This window comes from Patagioenas fasciata, chromosome 2 (genome assembly GCF_037038585.1).
Source record: "Patagioenas fasciata isolate bPatFas1 chromosome 2, bPatFas1.hap1, whole genome shotgun sequence".
Taxonomy (NCBI): domain Eukaryota; kingdom Metazoa; phylum Chordata; class Aves; order Columbiformes; family Columbidae; genus Patagioenas; species Patagioenas fasciata.
Genome location: NC_092521.1, coordinates 95844511 through 95862223, shown reverse-complemented (window position 1 = coordinate 95862223; position 17713 = coordinate 95844511). Strand labels below are relative to the sequence as shown.

Sequence of the window (17713 nt, the reverse complement as noted above, 5' to 3'; positions counted from 1 at the left end):
GTGAGGTTCTGCATGCTTGAATCTTTTGACTGCTCCCACTTCGCTTTCTGACTCTAAAATTAGAGTGGACTCTGTTGCATTCTGGGTTTGAATTTAAAATATTGTCATCACCATTTAAAACCTGTTACTATAGTGCAACTAGAGTAATACTCCAGCTGTTCTGCAGCTGTCACTGTTAGCAACACAGGTACTGCAAGGTATTCGATACACAGCATGCATTTAAAATTGCCGTTGTGACTTGATCCTTACCAAGACGAGGTTCTTCCACTTCACCTCTCTGTAACCTTAGGATTTATGAGCAAGGTCTTAATCGTTGTCAGTATCTATGTCAGGAGTCAGTCTATGTACACCTGAGCAACCAGCTCATTAGAGCCCTTGTTGTGGCTACAATGAGCTGTATGAGTAGATAATGTCATCTCTTCTGGTTCTTGGCATGAAGATCAACAAAGACAAGTCAAAATCGTCACCAGTACAGTGAGCAGTAAGGAGATCTTCAAATCTCAGCAAATACAGCCTCCTACAGGCTGAGCAAACAGCGTCTGTATGACGCATATGGAGTTAATATTAGTGCACATTATCAGCAAATATCCTGACAAAGTCTGTAAGGCCAGCAGAACACTTTATGAAATTGGTGGAGAGATTGGATGAATGACAAGAAAACTGCACTCTTTACCCAGAATCTTTCCAGATTCATTGTCTTGTTGCCAAGTTTGGAAAAATGGCTGTGTGTGTGTGTATGTGTCTTGGGTTAGGGCAGATGGGCGCCAGGCTGCGGTCTGACTGCTTAAAGTGAATGGAAATAAGTAAGAGTAAATCTGGAGATGCTGTTTATTTGCCTGAGCATAATGAATCCAAATCAAGTAATACTGCAGATAAAGCCCAGTGTGGCAGCAACTCAGGGCAGATGTGGGAATACCAGGATTTGCACTGTATCCCACCAAGCTTTGCTGCTCAGTTTGTAGTCGTCAGATACCAACTACCAGATCTCAGGGATGGGTGTCTCCTGGGTGGACGTAAACCATTACCCTTCTGTCAGGGTGCAAGCAAGACTAGCGGTGAATTCTCATCATATTGCCTCCCTGCATCCAGGAAAATACCAGTTCTCTGGGCGTGTGAAGCTAAAACATGAGATTGCTATGTTATTTCTTGTCATTTCTGCGTCACTGCTGGCAGCACAGAGAGGAGAGCAGCTTCTTTGGCTTCTAGAGGAGAGGAGGATGTACAGCTCGGGGCATAAACCCAGCCATGTTTTGAATCTCTCTTGCTGCTTTGGCTGCTCTTAGTCAGGTCTTTGTTCTGTTGCAAGGAAGAGGAGGGATGTGGGATTTGTTTAAGAAGCGAGGGAGGAAGGTCTTAGGCCACTTTGTGTACTAACAGTAAAGGTGATTTGTGGTTTCTTGATTGTTACAAACAGAAAATATTATTAAATAAAAAGATCCTTTCGTCGATGCACCGGTAATAAATACAAAAATTTATGATAAAGAGAACAGAACATATATTGGTGCTCATGAGGTGCAAACTCCTGCACATGATTAGCTGGTTTTGTGCTGTTATAATGAGCATCATTCTATTGCTGACTTCCCTCCTCCAATTCTACAGAGCACTGAGTGTTCGCATTTCTGTTTTGGGGATTTTGTGTCCTTTGGCATCTAGTGAACACTATCAGACTGAGTCTAAATAAACAGCTTTCTATGAATCCTCAGTGTTTTAGCAAGAACGGTGTGGGAAAGCCTGTGTTTAATTTCTTTCTTTTAATCAAAGTCCTGATCTGAATTGCCTGTTACCGTGTAGCTGTGGACCTTTATTTACTCCACAGTAATTTTTTCTCTTTTTCTTCTGCCAAAACAACAGGTATTGCATTCCTGCTGCGGAGGAGAACAAACTTGATGATGTGGTACATACCCTGCTGCAAGCCAATGGCACTCCAGGGCTGGAAATGCTTGAAAGTAATGTAATGGTAGGTTAACACAGGGAGAGGTATTCCTGTTTGAGAACCCAGGGCTAATCAGAAGGCTGGTTGTTTGGGGATTTATTTTTGTTATTTCTCACACTACAATGATGCAGAGGCTGTTGTTGAAATCTGGCTGCTTTCTACGTGCAGCATTTACCCACATGGCGTTTTTCTAACAAGGCTCATATGCTCAAATGTTGAAATAAAAATAAATGTGATAATGCAATCAATGTCTATTTTTAATATTGTCCATAATGTATTTAACCTCACAGAGTGTTTTATAATGAATTAATCAGCCATGATTGACATATCCAGCATGGATATGAGAAGCCTAACACTTCAAAGAATTTCAAAGTATTTTTGTCTCCCGTATTTATTTGATGGATAGCAATTTCAATTTAATGCATTTAAGTGTAAATTTGGGACACCATAACAAAAACAGCTCCCTCAGCTATCCATCTTTAACAGAAGTGTAGTAGGAAGATGGATTGAATGCCAAGGCTATCTGAAAAGATCTAGATGGAAAACCGAACGGCCTGTGTTACTCTCTGTAGTAGTAGATAGTATTGTTTTGAGGCTTTGTGTTTGAGATTGTTTGGCACGTGAAGGTTTAAAGTGGTGGTTTCAAGTGAGCTGAATCTGTAATTCCCATTCCAAACACTAAGCAGAAGGGAAGAGAGAAAGTGAGCAGAGCTGAGCTGTTAGCAGAGCGCTGCTTTTCTCCACGAGTAGCACGTGGCATACTCAGCCACGAAGGGGATCGAGCTGTAGAAGAAAATTCTGATTTTGTTTGTTTGTTTTGCTTTATGTCTTTCTAGATCTCCCCAGAAATCTTGTGTAAGGAGGGGATCAGGGTGCACCGTACTGTACAGCAGAGCGGGCAGTTTGTTGTCTGTTTTCCTGGATCCTTTGTGTCTAAAGTGTGTTGTGGCTATAGTGTTTCTGAAACGGTGCACTTTGCTACCACCCAGTGGACAAGTATGGGTTTTAAAACAGCCAAGGTAAGTTGAGAAAAAACGAGTTTAAATGGATTCATGGCCCTGCCATCTAAAACGACAACAAACCAGACATTCCAGGATTGATAGGATTGTGAGACTAGTACAACTACTTCTATTTTTGTGGACTGTTAAATTAAATTAAAAGAAGGAAAAAAAAACAAGAGGCAAAAAAGTTCAGCAAGGCATAAGACGATCCAGTGTTTTCAGAAAAGCAACTGAATCAATAATTGATAACTAAGAACTTCTGTATATTTGAAATATTCAGGAGATTTGTTATGCCTGAAGACCAGTTTGCAAGGAAGCTTTTCAAAAATCCCTTCAGAGCTAATGATAATGTATTGTATTATGCTTACTAATTTTTTTTTAAGTGATGTTTTCTAGAACCATTAGAATCTCAGGTGCAAATATCTGAATAACTGTGCTTGTTAGCTCCTATGATAGGCAGAGTCAGTTAATACTCACAGCTGTATTGCTTGTCTTTCTCTGCCCTTTCATTCAGGAAAAGTTGTTGATCAGGGCAATTTCAACTTTAATAGACTTGAAAATCCTTCGGTTCACTGACCAACCCATCCAATACTAAGCTGTAAATAAAAAACCTTCTTGTTCCCTTTTCACACAACTAACTAAGGCAGGTTGTCTGCAGAAACAAACGGGTGAACTGCCCAGTCATCGTGATTTTGGCTACATTTCTGTGGTTTTGGACAAAGAATATATGTCACCGGTTGTGTTCCCAACCCTCCTCAAATACACTATGAGTTACAGATGATATTTTGGTAGTGTTTTATAGCTAAGCCACTACTATATTATCACTTACAGCCTCAGATCAAGCGGATACTAAGTAATTAAATGTAATATGTCCACAGCTAGGTTTTGGTTCTTTAGGGTTAACGAAATTCTTCCTGCCTGGTTATACTAACTGTATATTAATTTAGTTTGAAATAAAAGGTTATTTTATTACAGATTTATTTGGGGGGAAGGTGGGAATTGTATATGTGTGTAGGTAAGGAATGAGAATCCTGAGCTAACCTTTTCTGTCTGAAGGTACACAAATATATTAACTCCATATTCTGTATTTATTGCTCTACTGAACATTTGTTTGATATTGTGAAAATGCCACTCCTGTAAGAGACAAAAATCACTATGCAGCAATTAAAAAGCTCTTCTTGGTGCCTCAAATTCTGAAGACCAGTTTCTTTTGATTCATTTTTAAGAGCTTTGCACTGGTAACCTACCTTGGAAATTGAAGTCACAGCTCTCACAAACATTAGAAGAAACCACAGATGTGTTTATATCAAAATAACTCTGGAAACACCTATTGTATCATTATTTTCCTTTTTTCTTTTTTTTTTGCCTTCCCCTTCTTCTTTCCTCAGACTATCCTATGTTCCTGCCTCCCTTAAATTTTGCAAATTCTTCCTTGGTTCCTTCATTTTAACGAGGCACTTTGCCATTTTTAAAGGCTGTGAGACGTTTGGGGTAAAGAGCAAGATTCCCCTTTTGGACTGTTAACCTGTCCCTTCCTATTTGTCCCTTCTCAACAGCAATATTGACAGTTTTCAGCTGTTTGATACATTAACTTTGTTTGCATTCTGTGATACTGTGACCTAATTTTTTTATAGTGACTCTCTTTATATTACTAAACGATGTTGTTTCATGTATTGAATGACTTCTTTAATATATGGAAAAATGAAATTCTGCTTTTGAAATTGCATTGATTCCAGTTCATAAGGAGTTGGGATAGTTGTTGGGATAAAGGGAATTTGTATAAAGCCTGAGGAAAGGAACAGGCAGGTTTCACCTAAACCATGTGAAGAACAAGATCGCTGGCTTTTAAAAAACACCCTAAGAGCCCTTGAAATTGTAAACAAAGGATGAGGAGAAGTTTTACAGGTGTAGAAGAGTTTGTGTTTGGAATGGTAAAGAGGTAGCTCCGTATTCCTTGAATAAGATATTGGGCAAAATCAGTAAAACTCCTTTAGGAAACAGGAAAACAGAAAATTGGACCAAATGAATGCACACTGGTCTAGAGGTTTGGAAATAAGGAGGAGAGTCTGGTTTTAAAGGAGAGCTTTGGTGGTATAGGGCCTACCAGAAACTTGGTGAAAAGAAGAGACTCGCTGGTACCGTGATACAAGAGGAAGAATTAAACAGGAAAGATGGAGTTAGTCATCCTGTTGGAGCAGCACTGCTGCACACAGAAGAGCGGTTATGGGCCAAATAAGCCAGGTTTAATTTTGTCACCAGTGATGGGATCTCTGTGCACTGATCTTCCTGTCCTAAATAGGAAAATCACGGTATTAGCACTGTGCTCCTGACTGTCCAACCAAGATGTTGGCAGGGGCTTTATATGTATCCCCCCTCAGGTTTTAGTTTGGGTGAGAAATGTGCTTTTAAAACCCTACACAATTATGGCTCCGTGGTAAAAAACCACAGCGCTCTGTTAGCATGAGCAGACTGGGTTGCTTTCAGATGAAACCAAACGGGGAAAGGCGCTCCAGAAGTGCACCTGATGTCCTCTAAACACCAAAGCAGTGACGGAGTGGCCACAGGACCAGGCTGGACTGCTCTGAAGTGAGGCCCTTGGCTTTTCACACGGGCATCCCGTGGGTGTTGGAGCCCTCCAGCATCAGCTGTATCGCTCTGCGCGGCCGCTCCTTCTGCCTCACCGTACTCCATGGTGTGTGGGCACGGCCTGTGTTGTGCCAAAGGAGATGAGAAAACCCATGAAGACGGAATATACAACAATTCTGGGAAATGCTGGTCTGCTCCCCCCAGCTAGGACAGCAGTTGTGTCGGTGTGTGATGCCAGAACCGAAATGGCTTCAGGGAGCAGCTGCTCAGGAAATCCATGCGAGGGGAAGGAACTCTTGTCTCGCTTCTCAGCCGTGGTGGAGCCCAGGTCAAAACATGCTATCAAATAGCTGCACTGTGATAGTGAGCAGAGATTTAAGAACCTTGAAAGAGCAGTAAAACGCAAAATATCCACTACCGTGGTGTTTCATTTCGAAAGATAGCCTTGTGTAAAACCAAGGAAGCTTGTGAAATTGAGAACACAGAAAGGAGGGTTAAGTGTTTGCATGCAGCCTAGAAATTGTTTAAAGATGCTGTGTGAGAGGCTCACAACACATGCATGTTGCCTAGCAAAATAAAAGTTTCAGAAGGCATGGTTAAACTGAACGTGGCACAGCTAAACACCAGGAGAAAGGACTCTGTTTGAAATGAGACCAAACAATCCTTTTTGTGTCCAGAAGACGAAAATGCAAGTAAAACAGTCCCTCCAGCAAGATAACATATAAATACACACAAATGGCAGACCAAAAAGAGATTTCAAAGAACAACTTCCCGAAGGCCAAAATTAAAAATAAATGTAACAAAATGAGGCCAGGGCTGTCAACATGGCTTTTGTAGCAAGGTCGTGCCCCCTATGCCATGAAACTTTCGGAAGGGTGAATGGACAAAAGAGAACCAGCTGTGACAGAGTCTGTGAGCGTTTCTGGACGCCTTTTGGGGAGGTCCCTCAGAAAAGGCTCTTAAAGAAATTGACCTGTCACAGGTTGAGAGGGAAAGTTCATGCACCAAAAAAATAACCAATTCAAAGAGAAGCAGAGGATGGGACCAAACGGTCAGTTTTTATCCTGGAGGGAGGTCTCTTTCTGTGTTCCTCAGGAATTTGCTAAGACCTGTACAGTTCAACGTATCCATAAATAACCTAGAAAAGGAAGTGAATAGCAAAATGAATCATTTATACTGAGGATATTAATGGTAATGACTGCAGAAATTACAGCTGTGAGGTGATACAGAAAGATTTTATGCTACCGACTGATCTGAGTGAGAAAACAGTAGATGAAGTTCAGTGTTGATAAATTTAAAAAAATAATCCAAATTAGCAGACACAGCAATGGGCTCTGAATGAGCTGTTGCTCCTGAGAAAAGAGGTCTTTGGATTCCTATGGAGCTGCCAGCTGAGCACTCTAGGGAAGCTTAAAAAAAAACGAATGTTAAGAATTGCAAGGGGAGAATAAAGAACAAAGGAAAAACATGGTTATGGCACTGCGTGGGCTCTTGGTATGGCCTTGGCTTGAACACTTGCTCAGTTCTGAGCCCCTAATTGCAAAAGGAATATAGAGGAACTAGCAAAAGCACAGCAGAGATTGGTGATCAAAGGTATGAATTAGCTTCTGCTTTAAATATAAGAGGACTACTCTGCCTGGAAAATTAATGACCAGGAGACGTATGTGATAGTAAGACCAGATTGCAAGTGGCCGGTGATGATGATGATACAAATGTTTGCTGACTTTCATAACACCAAAAGAAAGTGTCATTAAAAGAAATTATTAGCAGCAGGTCAAAAGCAAATGGAAATCTGTTTTAAAATACTTCTTTACTGTATTTCAGTGCTGTATGTAGGAGAAAAATGTACCTGGCCCTGTCTCAGGAGGTCCCTGAGCTGCCAGCCAGCAGGACCATACCTCACTTTTTTTCTCTGGCCACCCACTGTGGCCTTTTATCCTGGCTGCCTGGGCGGGCTTTTGGTCTGGCTTGGAGTGGCTGTTGTTACACAGCCTCAGACAACACGCTGAGCAAACCTAATGTACAACCGAACTTCTCATACCACTCCAAAAAGTGCAGCTGTTCCAAGCCCACGCGGGCTCTAGCAGAGCAGATAGCCACTGACAAATGCTTTTCTTATCTGTGACCCTCTTTTCAATGGTTTTTGGTCACCAAAGGTTGCTAATCCATTTTATGACATGTCAGTTCCATGCATGCAGTGTGCTATTAAAATGATAGATTTTATGATATATTGGTTCTGATAAAAGAAATACCAAGAGCATGTCATTAGGGTTACAAAACAGGGTGAAAAAAAAATAAAGACGAATCTACTTTTTTGTGATGAGTAGGTATTAGGTGGGCTTAACTCCAAACCTCCAAACTGGCACCTCCATATTATCCTCCAGTGTTGGCATCAGTGGAAACTTCTCAGACTCTGTATAAACCAAAAAGTGCCTCAGACACTGGGAAAACGAGACTTTTCCCAGCTGCAGAATAAATCAAGGAATTTGCCAACACAAAAAATGCTGAAAGTGTTTAAGCTCCCAAAGTCAGTTGGTTCACATTGTCAAGAATGGAATATATGTCTTTAAAAGCTTACCCAGAAGGGAGCCAGGAAAGGGCAAACTGAGCAGGACCAAACCTTCCTGTTTCTCCTGTTGTCTCTTTGCCCTGACATATGCCTGTTTTGCTAGTTGTTGTCTTTAACTCTTAAGCACCTATTTGATATTTTAAAAGATGCAAAATGACAGCAGTCTTGGGTTTGAAGCAAGTCAGAAGAGTAGATTTTACAGGATGGCTGAGAGTGTATTACTGAGCTTAAGTCATTGAGTTACTCCCCTTGGCCTCCACAGGAAAAATGAATTTGTAGGGAGGGAATTTTGAGGTGTTTGTTGGTTCTTCTACCTCATTGAACTGCATGCTAACCTGTGCCTGGGCGTCCTTTTAAAATTATTTTTCTCATTTTCTCGACATCTCTCCTATTCTCCCCTTTTCCACCAATAGTTTTCTTTTTTGAAAAAAAGGGTATACCTAAAATGTGGTGACGCTGGAGTACTTGCATTTGGTTTCATTCTATTTGCATATGCAGACTTTGCCTGTCTTTTCTCTGCATTAAACTCCACAGCAAAGCATATTAGGAAAAGATGATAGTGTACAGATTGATTTCTTCACTTAAAAGCCATCACGCATTACAGATACTCTTCTCCTCTCTGCTGGTGATTTTGAATGCAAACAAAATGTTAGATATAATAGGCCCTAGGGTTTCTCCGAGAAACCAGTTGACTGTGGCTGGTAGTATGCATTTGGTTTTTGAGGTTTTTTTTCTGTGACACTGGTTTGGCTAAAGCACATGCAGAAGATCTTTTTTCATAGTCCTTTCAAGAGGAAGACCCAGTTCAGCAAAGCACTTGGGTGCCTGGCTTTCCGCTAAAAGGACTGATTTCTAATTAGCATTTTTTTTCAGTGTGAAGTTAATGCTGGATGTAAGTTGGAGCAAAGCTATTTTGCTTAATTTGGACTACTTGTGGTTGTTTTAAAAAGGCCACGTTTTGCTACGTTGAATTAATTCTGTATAACTTCTTATTTTCTAATTTGCTCAAGAACTAATCTGGCGATTTCTGTCCCAGGAAATGAAGAGACGACGTATAGCCAAACCATTTTCAATGGAAAAGTTGCTTTATCAGATTGCAACAGCAGAAGCAAAAAAGGAAAACGGACCAACTCTGAGTACGATATCATCCCTTCTTGGAGAGCTCAGGTAACGAATTGGGGGCTGTTGTACCTATTTTGTTTTCATTGACAGACTCCAGAGGTGGATGACGTAAGTAACCATTTCAGCTGCATGTCTTGCGCCTACTTAACCAAGCAAAAGCCCAGTAAAGACAGCCACATGTGGAAGAAGCAGTTTCCTTGGCTGTACCTGATCTTAGAGTGTCTTACTCTAAGCATTCCCTACTCTGGGCACCATCAAAGAATTAAAACTACGGTTTGGTTTTTATTTTGTTGATTCTTGTTGCCGAGAGTCAAGATTTCCTGATGCGTTAGGTGAGCTACGTGGTGCCAAGCGGCTAAATACCTTTCTTCAGTTTTTCAGCCTCTTGGCATCAGTAGCCCCTGTCAATCCATGCCTCTAATGGGTTTTGCACCGGGAACCCTTGTCTTCAGCATCAGGATTGTTTCACCACAGCTGCAGAAGGTACTTTGTATACAGAAAGTTGTCTTGATTTAAACCACTGAGTTAGCGAACAGCTTATGCATGGGTGCTAATGCATCTTACCTTAGAACTTAAATGATTTAAAGAAAATTAACTTTACACTCCTTTTTCTCTCCAGTATTAAGGAAAGATGTTTAAGATTTCTCTTAAGATAGGTAAAAAAAAAAAAGAAAATATGATATTGCCTGGCTTCCTGTGTAATGATCTTCTCTTTTGTTCCCTACCATGTAGTTGCTACCTATCTTTCAAGTTTGTGACAACTGGTACTCGAGATGTCAAGAAAGTTTTGATGAATGGAATCTACAAACTGTATTTAACTAACTAGCATGTTCATTTGGAAAATTTCCAGTGACATGCTGAAGGGGAAAACAGCCCATATGTTGTTTTAATGTTCAGAAAGAAATACAAAGAGGTGTGCTGACTGCTTTACCTGCAGCTGGTTCCCCTGTGGGAATAATCACTTCCAAGTGGTTTGTTGGTTTTTGGTTGTTTTTGTTTTTGTTTTTTTTTTTTTTTTCTTCCTTGAAGAGGAAAACTCTGCAAGTGTGAAAGGTGAAACAGAAATGTTGGTGCTTGCTGTTAGACCATCACATTGACCTCTATCAGAGTGGTTCTCAAACTTGTTCTCATGCTTAGGTTGGAATTCTCTGGAGGATATCAGTCCTTCCTGAGACTGCTTATGTAAAACAAAATCCCACACAACAAAACCTGAAAAAAACCCCAACCAAAGTGGCATCATGTGCCGTATTTTTTTTTTCCTTTGTTGTATTTTACTTGTTTGTTCTGTGTCTTTTGCTGCCTCCTCTCCTGGTCTGCCTTGGTTGCTCAGTTTGCCCATGCCATTTGCTTAGCTTGGCTCTCCACCCATCTTCAGCCATGTTTGGTGGTGAGCTTTTTTATTGTCCCCTTCCATCTGCTCTGCTCAGTCCACACTTGCCGTCTTCCACGCAGCTCCAACTCAACCTGCTCTCCTAATGCTGCGTAGTTCAGCATGGGAAGTATTGTCCACCTTGCAGACGCCGTGGGTGAAGGGCGGCTAGAGGGCTTACTCTTTACTCTTGATTGACATCTCCTTCTTTCTCCCCTGGGTGTACAGCAAGATCTCCGTCTTTTGGCACAATCACTTGCCCTGCTCCCCCTTTCCTGCCTGAAGCACCTGGTGGCAGCAGGTCCGTGGTCCATCTCTGCCTCCTGATGAAGGTGGCTATGTTACTCCTGACGGCAACGGCTCCTCCTCCTCAAGGTGGCTTTTGGCAACTTCAGGAATGACAGTCACGTTAGCCACATCTCCCGACTCTCCACATGGCCCCAAGCACCCATCGACCTCCAGGAAGCACTCGGCAGTCCCCAGTTCTCTGTGGAGCAGTTTGAGAACCACTGGCTTGATACAGTGGTCGCTGTTAAAAACCGGAGATAGCTTTTGCAATCAGGCAGCGTTTCTGTGGTGCTTGGCTGTCTCTCACCATGCGTAGGGAATGGCACCAACCTCCAACAGCACTCAGGGCTTTGCTGTGTGGAGCTAAGGTTTCAGAGATGGTGGTAAAGGGGTGATTGTACATGGCTTTGTGGTGGTTATGAGACAGTGCCAGTATCTAATTGCATCAAACGTTCACAGGGACACGGAGCTGAGGCAGCGGCGGCAGCTTTACGAGGCAGGTCTCCATTCTTCAGCGCGCTACGGCAGCCATGACAGCAGCAGCACCGGGATGGATGGAAAGAAAAAGCCTCGAAAGTGGTTGCAGCTAGAAACGTCAGAGAGGAGATGTCAGATTTGTCAGCACCTGTGCTATCTTTCCATGGTGAGTGACACTCTTTGCCAGCGCTGGGGCACTGTCCCCTCTGCTCTAACATGCCGTAATAGGCTATAAGCATTTGAGAGAGACAGCATGTGACTAGAGTCACATCTCATGCACCCCATGCAGGACACGGAGGTCTTGATTTGTGTCAGAACATTTATCGCCTTGGGCAGCGGCGACAGAAGACATTGGTTGGTGTCAGCTAGTTAAGGAAGGGATAAACTAGTCACTCGGCTGCTCTTGGATGCCCGTGAGCATGTCTGCCTTGTACTAGGAGGGGTAAACAAAGATGCCTGCAGGTTGCTGCTCGTACTAAAAGTCTGGCAGAACAGTTCTGGGGGTGAGCTGGCAACTCAAATACGTGCCCCGCGTCTCAGGCATGCAGCTACAGCCTGTGCTGCGACAGTTTCCCTGCAAGCCAAATGGCAGGGTGGATGTAGCCCACCTATCAAGCCAAGATGCTGTTTGTTCAAAACAGACAGCTGTCTGTTCAAAAATAGACACCATGCCCATAAACTTCCTCTTTTTAGACATAATTGCCTGCTGGCTTTTGAAGGTGTGGTGACACTGTCAGGTTTTCAGCTGTATGCAGAACACCTAGGGATACGGCAATTTAATTAAAAATAGTAAAAGCCTCTCCAACAACCTTATGTACCACTTAATTCCAAGATCAGATATTTAAGTAAACATAATACACTGCACTTGAGTCCATATTCAGTCTTTTTTCCTGTCATCTTTCAGGTTTTTTGTTTATAAATGTTAGGTTTTTGGTGGAAATACAAGGTAAGGATTAAATGATCAGATGTAGCTGTTTCCTTCCCTAGGATAGAACATGCTCAATTTATACATCTTTAGACCCAAACAAACAAAAAACAACCAACCAAAACCTCTTAATTCTGGTCTGTTTGCTCTCAAGTAAGTGTAATCGAGGGAGGGATTTTTTTTCTTGTCGCTCTTACCAGTAGTGAGGGGCAAGAAATCCACTTGGTTGTCAAATTCCAAGTGGAATGTGTAGGCTTGACAGGTGGCCAGCTGAATGAGACAGTAGCTGAGGAATCCTGTGGCTAAACTTCTGATCTTATCCTTGTTCAAGACAGCATTTAAAGTAATGGGAAACAGCTGTTTTCAGGAAATCTTTAGGCTACATATTAGATGCCACTAAAGTTTTATGCATATATAATTATTTGGATTTGGTCTTCATTACTGTTGTTTTCTTTTAAAATTCTATGTGTTTGCCAACATGAGCACTCAAAAAAGGATATGTCCTTTCTTCTTACACATTCTGAAACATGTCAAAATGTGTAAGGCTTTTTGCTTATGCCTCTTTTCACTAACTTGAAATAAAATACAGCATTAATAATTCACACAATATTTCAATACTCTGTGTAAAACATGGCTGCAATTTCGAGCTCACTGGACTTCTTTCCCCCACTGCCTCTGCATCTTTGTATAGGTTGTACAGGAGAATGAAAATGTTGTCTTCTGCTTGGAGTGTGCCCTGCGGCATGTGGAAAAACAGAAGTCTTGTCGGGGACTGAAAATGATGTACCGTTACGATGAGGTCTGTACCATACAGCTTTGTGATGCTGGTCAGCTTTGATACTGAAAAACGGGGGAGTAGACTTGACTCTGCTTTTTGTCTGACCAAGACCTCAGGAGACTCTGCTTGGGGTTTTTTTGGTGTGGGAAGAAAGTACTTTATTAAGATCTAAGTAAAAGAAATAGAGGGAAACATGATTACAAAGATGAAACTTGAAGCGTAAACTGCCTGAATGTGTGTTATGGAACAGAGAAACTATTTAGTGCTTTGGGATGCTGTAGAACATGAGGCTGTGCTTTGCTTCATTGATGGTAACTGCTGTACTTTGGGATAACTTCTCTCTCTTGATAAATGAAAGTTCATACTGACTTACACCTGTCCTGTGTGAACCTTCTTTGAGGCAAATGTGTAGAGTCCTTGTAGATGAGAGGCCCAGTAATGGCTTCAAGCAAATGTGACAGCGAATAATCACAGAACCCAAGTTGTTGCTGTAGGACCGTGCCTGGGCTCTGGGCTAAAGCCACACTGGGGTACAGTCACGTCACACCTCCTCCCCTGCCCTGCATGCCCCACTTCTCCATGCTGTGCGAGGGGATGGCTGGAGAACAGAGGCCCGCTCCCCGGGCATTTTAGTGTTAACCCGAACAAAATCAGCTCTTGGGATCGGTGCTCATACAAGTAGCTTTTTGAGATGGGTGTTTCAGCAGTTTCTGATGCATGCACTTAGAGGTACGGGAAGAAAAACCCAAAAGGTCCAAGTAAGTAGGAGGAGGATCATGCCCTTGCAGCCCTGTTTATTTTTAACAGTAGGTTCTCTTGTGGTATCAGGTGCTGTAGATACAAAACAAGTACAATCCGTGAAGCCAAGACAACAGTGACGCTGCCTCCACAATGTGATAGACAATAGAGAGTTTCAGGGAGTTACTCAGAAATTTTAATGTATTTCTCTTACTCTTGAGATTATTTAGTCCCTTATATCCTGTGTTTTCACATATCTGTTGACTGTTGTGGTTTTCAAAGCTACTCTTTCCAGCAGCATGGCATACAGTAATTATTTTTCCTGGGTTTTATGATTGCAAAGTAGGTATTTTAGGCTGTGCTGGGCAAGGCAAGAAAACCTCAGCTTCAGTACTGAATGATTTTTTTTTTCCAAATGTAAAAAAACTGTGACGAAGTTTCTGAAACTGCATGACTGATTATTATTACAGAAATTTTTTTTGAGGGCTGTGAATGGGGAGAGAGAGAACTTGTGTGTCAAATGCCTTTTGTTAAATCTGTTTAACTGTTAGGGTAGACTTAATTAAGAACCTGTTTCAACTTTGGACAAAAATAACTCCCCAACGTTCTCACTAGGATGGAGAGCCAGTTCAGAAAACTCTTCCACACAACCCCCCCAACTAACTCGATCAAATCCCCGAATGCAATGGAGTGCAGTGGAATTAGCGCAGTGTTGTAGCCGAGACACTTTGATGTGCAGTTCAGGGACTCCTGACTCGTGCCCATCATCGTGCCAGGGACCTGCAGACCTTCTTCTGAGTGGCAGCACACCAACAAACTCTATGCGTGGGCTCAGAGGATTAAAAGAGATCGTGAAGAGCATTAAACAGAAGTAGCATTCTGCGACCAATGATAGCCATGTCACAAAGAAAAAGTGGAATCTTAAATTTCAAAGAAAAATTTAGCAAATAGTAAATGATAAGCAATGTTACTGTGGATGTAAATTTATGGCATTTGTAACCTTGTTTAGCGGTGGGTTTTAAGTTGTATCTGCAGGACACTTTTGACATTACTAAAGTGACCTTGCAGCCCAGCTTCTTTATTCTTGCTTGGTGGCCAGAGCTCAGACCTTTCTAGTTCTGCCTATTACTGTCTTTAAGTTTGGAGGGGGGAAGTTTCAGCCAGGGCAGTATTTGGAACACCACACAGTATTTTCTACCAAACTCCTGGTTGTGAATAAGTAGTATATGAGCCAAGGTTCTGCATAGTTTGCAAATACGTATTTCTGCCCCCCCGAAAGTTAGGTACTTTCAGTTAGAAAGGCAGCACTACGTCTCTGTCCATCGGAAGTGACGGAAGAAAGAACAGATGCTAATGTGTGTTTTCTTTTCTTCCCCACTTCTTGAACAGGAACAAATAATCAGTCTAGTCAATCAAATCTGTGGAAAAGTATCTGGTAAAAATGGCAGCATTGAGAACTGTATCAGCAAGCCTACACCAAAAAGAGGACCTCGTAAGAGAGCGACAGTTGACGTGCCATCATCTAGGCTTTCATCCTCCAGTTCATCCAAAAGTGCTTCAAGTTAATCCTGAAGATGCCAACACTCTCATTTTGTCAATTTATATATATTTTTTGTAATTATTATACCATAGTTTGGAGTACTTGCTGTAGAATACAAGCTGTCTTTGCACTAGCTCTAAAGAAGATTTTCTTCTGGTTTTAGAGAACTAATTTTGTTTTAGCATTAAACTGTTGAATTTTTTTTGTACTTAGGATAGATAGATACAGCAGTCTGATTTTTTTTTAAACTGCCGTATGTTCACTGTTTGAAAACCGGCAAGGGGCTGATAAAATATTAATTTGTATTGTCCCTATGGCTGAAAAAAAGAAAAAAAGCCTTTTTGGTAACTATGAAAAAAGGCTTTTAACCCATTTTTTTAATAGGTTGAAGTTTGATGTGTTTTCTAATTTGTTCTCCAGTCATGTGAGCAGATTTTTCTAGAGAGAAAAGGGATAGGAGACAAAAACTTGAAAGAAATTGCTTTACTTTGGCTGTCTTTTATTCTGTCACAGCAAGATGAGTTTTGTAATTTTTTAAATTGGAGAATACACACTTTCTTTGGGAGGTTATGGCAGCTGAAGATGGACTTTGTTTCTTAACTGTAGGCAAAAGGAGGAGATTTGGAGTATGTTCTCTTTTACCAGCACATCACTATGCATCTGTTTTGAGGGGGAAAAATAATTTAAAAAAAAAAGAAAAAAAGAAAAAAAAAAGGAGGAAAAAAGACTGCCTGCCTTGAGGAGTCACGTGAGGGAAAACTGTGCCTGATTTCATTAGGAAATCCATTCTGTTATTTTTTGGTGCTGTTGGCTACTTTATCAAAAACCCTTCAATAGCATCCTTTAAAAAAAGTTAAAAAAGAAAAAAAAAGAAAAAAGTGATTGAAGCCATAAGTGCTTCTTTTGTCATAGACGTGCAATCTTTCTAACATTCCATTTCCATTCCACTGCTGTTTTTCACACCTTTACACAGTCAAGCATTAATTTTTGTTCTGAATTTGTTTCATTATGTGATCACATTTAGAGCCACTAGCAGGTCTGCATCTTTCTTTTGAATGTGAAAATGCATTTGCTTTCATCTTGTCTATTTTTTCTCTTCATGTTGTAACAAAAAAAAAATCATACCTTTTGTACATATGCCTGTAAATTTTTTTAAATACTTGAGCCTTTTCTTGGGGTGGGGGGAGGGACGGCGAAGAGACGAGATGAAGAAAAGCCTTACGTTTCACTTTCTTCATCAGTTGGATTGGATGCTTACAGGGTTTTTCTTGTAACATTTATAAGTGCTGCTTACATCACTGAACAACAACAAAAAATAATAATGGAGTAGCTGTTGCCCTTTTCTGGTTGTGTGTACAGTATGTGTGGAATAAAAAAGGGAAAATGTTTTCACAAACTGTTTTGTTTCGTAATTGAATTCAACAACACCGTAGCTACCCATATTGCACTGAGCTTGCCAGTGGTGACTGTCAGGAAAGTCCTATAATACAATTTGTTGGTTGTTGTTGCAGAAGACTGAACTGTTTTGGAATATTTAACAATAACATAAACAGAGTCAAGTGTTTTCAAATGTGGTTGTCTGGTTTTTATGGCCTTGCTGTGTACTTTTTCCCTCTTGACAGTAAACTTCTGACTATGGCTTACAGTTTGACATTTAATTTATTAGCGCTGCTCTGCTCTCTTTCCTTGTAAGGAAAGACTTCATGTTGTTTATTGCCAGTTTTTTTGTTTACTTTCCAGGTTTGTACTACAAGGTTTAATAAAAAACCAAAACTTTTTTGGACATTTTGTCTGTCTTCTGGAAAGTGAGTAAAACGAGCTCCTTAAAGAACAGTTGCTTTCAACAGATGCCTTGTTGAATAGTCAATATCTGATTGCAGGGTAGGGGAACTTCCAGCTTTGATTTCCTAGCGAGGGGTGAGGAAGCACTTAGGTAAGAGGAGACAGGGTGAATCCTGAAGGAAAGGCAGCAGGAGGTGCCTCCTTCCCAAGCCCTGGCTGTGTCAGGACAGGACTGTGCAAGGGATTTACATCACAGCTCGTCCTTTTACTCACGCTGTTTCTGATTACATTCCTTCCCTCTGTGCATGAAGAGCAGGAGCCAGGAGCCTTCTCAAAGGAGAGCAGATGCCTGCAAATAGAGTGTGAGACTTGACAAGAAACAGGTGTTAGACATGTTCAGACCTCAACTGGAGAGAGAAAAATGACTGCAGCAAAAAAATGGCAGTAAGATGATGATGACTATAGATCCTAAGGTTTATAACATGTACGCACTTAATTTATAATTCATTCAGGTTTATTTCCCTTAAATTGCTGGCTTGCATCAGTGTAGTCAGATGTTAGCACAGAAAAATAAATTACACTGGTGCTCAGCATAAATCACCTTT

General features: G+C 41.2%; 1 protein-coding gene across 5 annotated transcripts in view; it reads left to right on the top strand.

Annotated features, from left to right (window-relative positions):
- JARID2 (jumonji and AT-rich interaction domain containing 2) overlaps positions 1 to 16723 on the top strand; it is a 225347-nt gene extending 208624 nt beyond the window's left edge. For all 5 annotated transcript variants that reach the window (XM_065832129.2, XM_071804596.1, XM_065832130.2 and 2 more), the window contains exons 13-18: positions 1852 to 1957; positions 2770 to 2952; positions 9126 to 9256; positions 11328 to 11511; positions 12962 to 13069; positions 15176 to 16723. In XM_065832129.2, coding sequence (XP_065688201.1) covers positions 1852 to 1957; positions 2770 to 2952; positions 9126 to 9256; positions 11328 to 11511; positions 12962 to 13069; positions 15176 to 15352 — 889 coding nt within the window. In that variant the 3' untranslated portion in view covers positions 15353 to 16723. The remainder of the gene's footprint in view (positions 1 to 1851; positions 1958 to 2769; positions 2953 to 9125; positions 9257 to 11327; positions 11512 to 12961; positions 13070 to 15175) is intronic.
- The last annotated feature ends 990 nt before the right edge of the window (positions 16724 to 17713 follow it).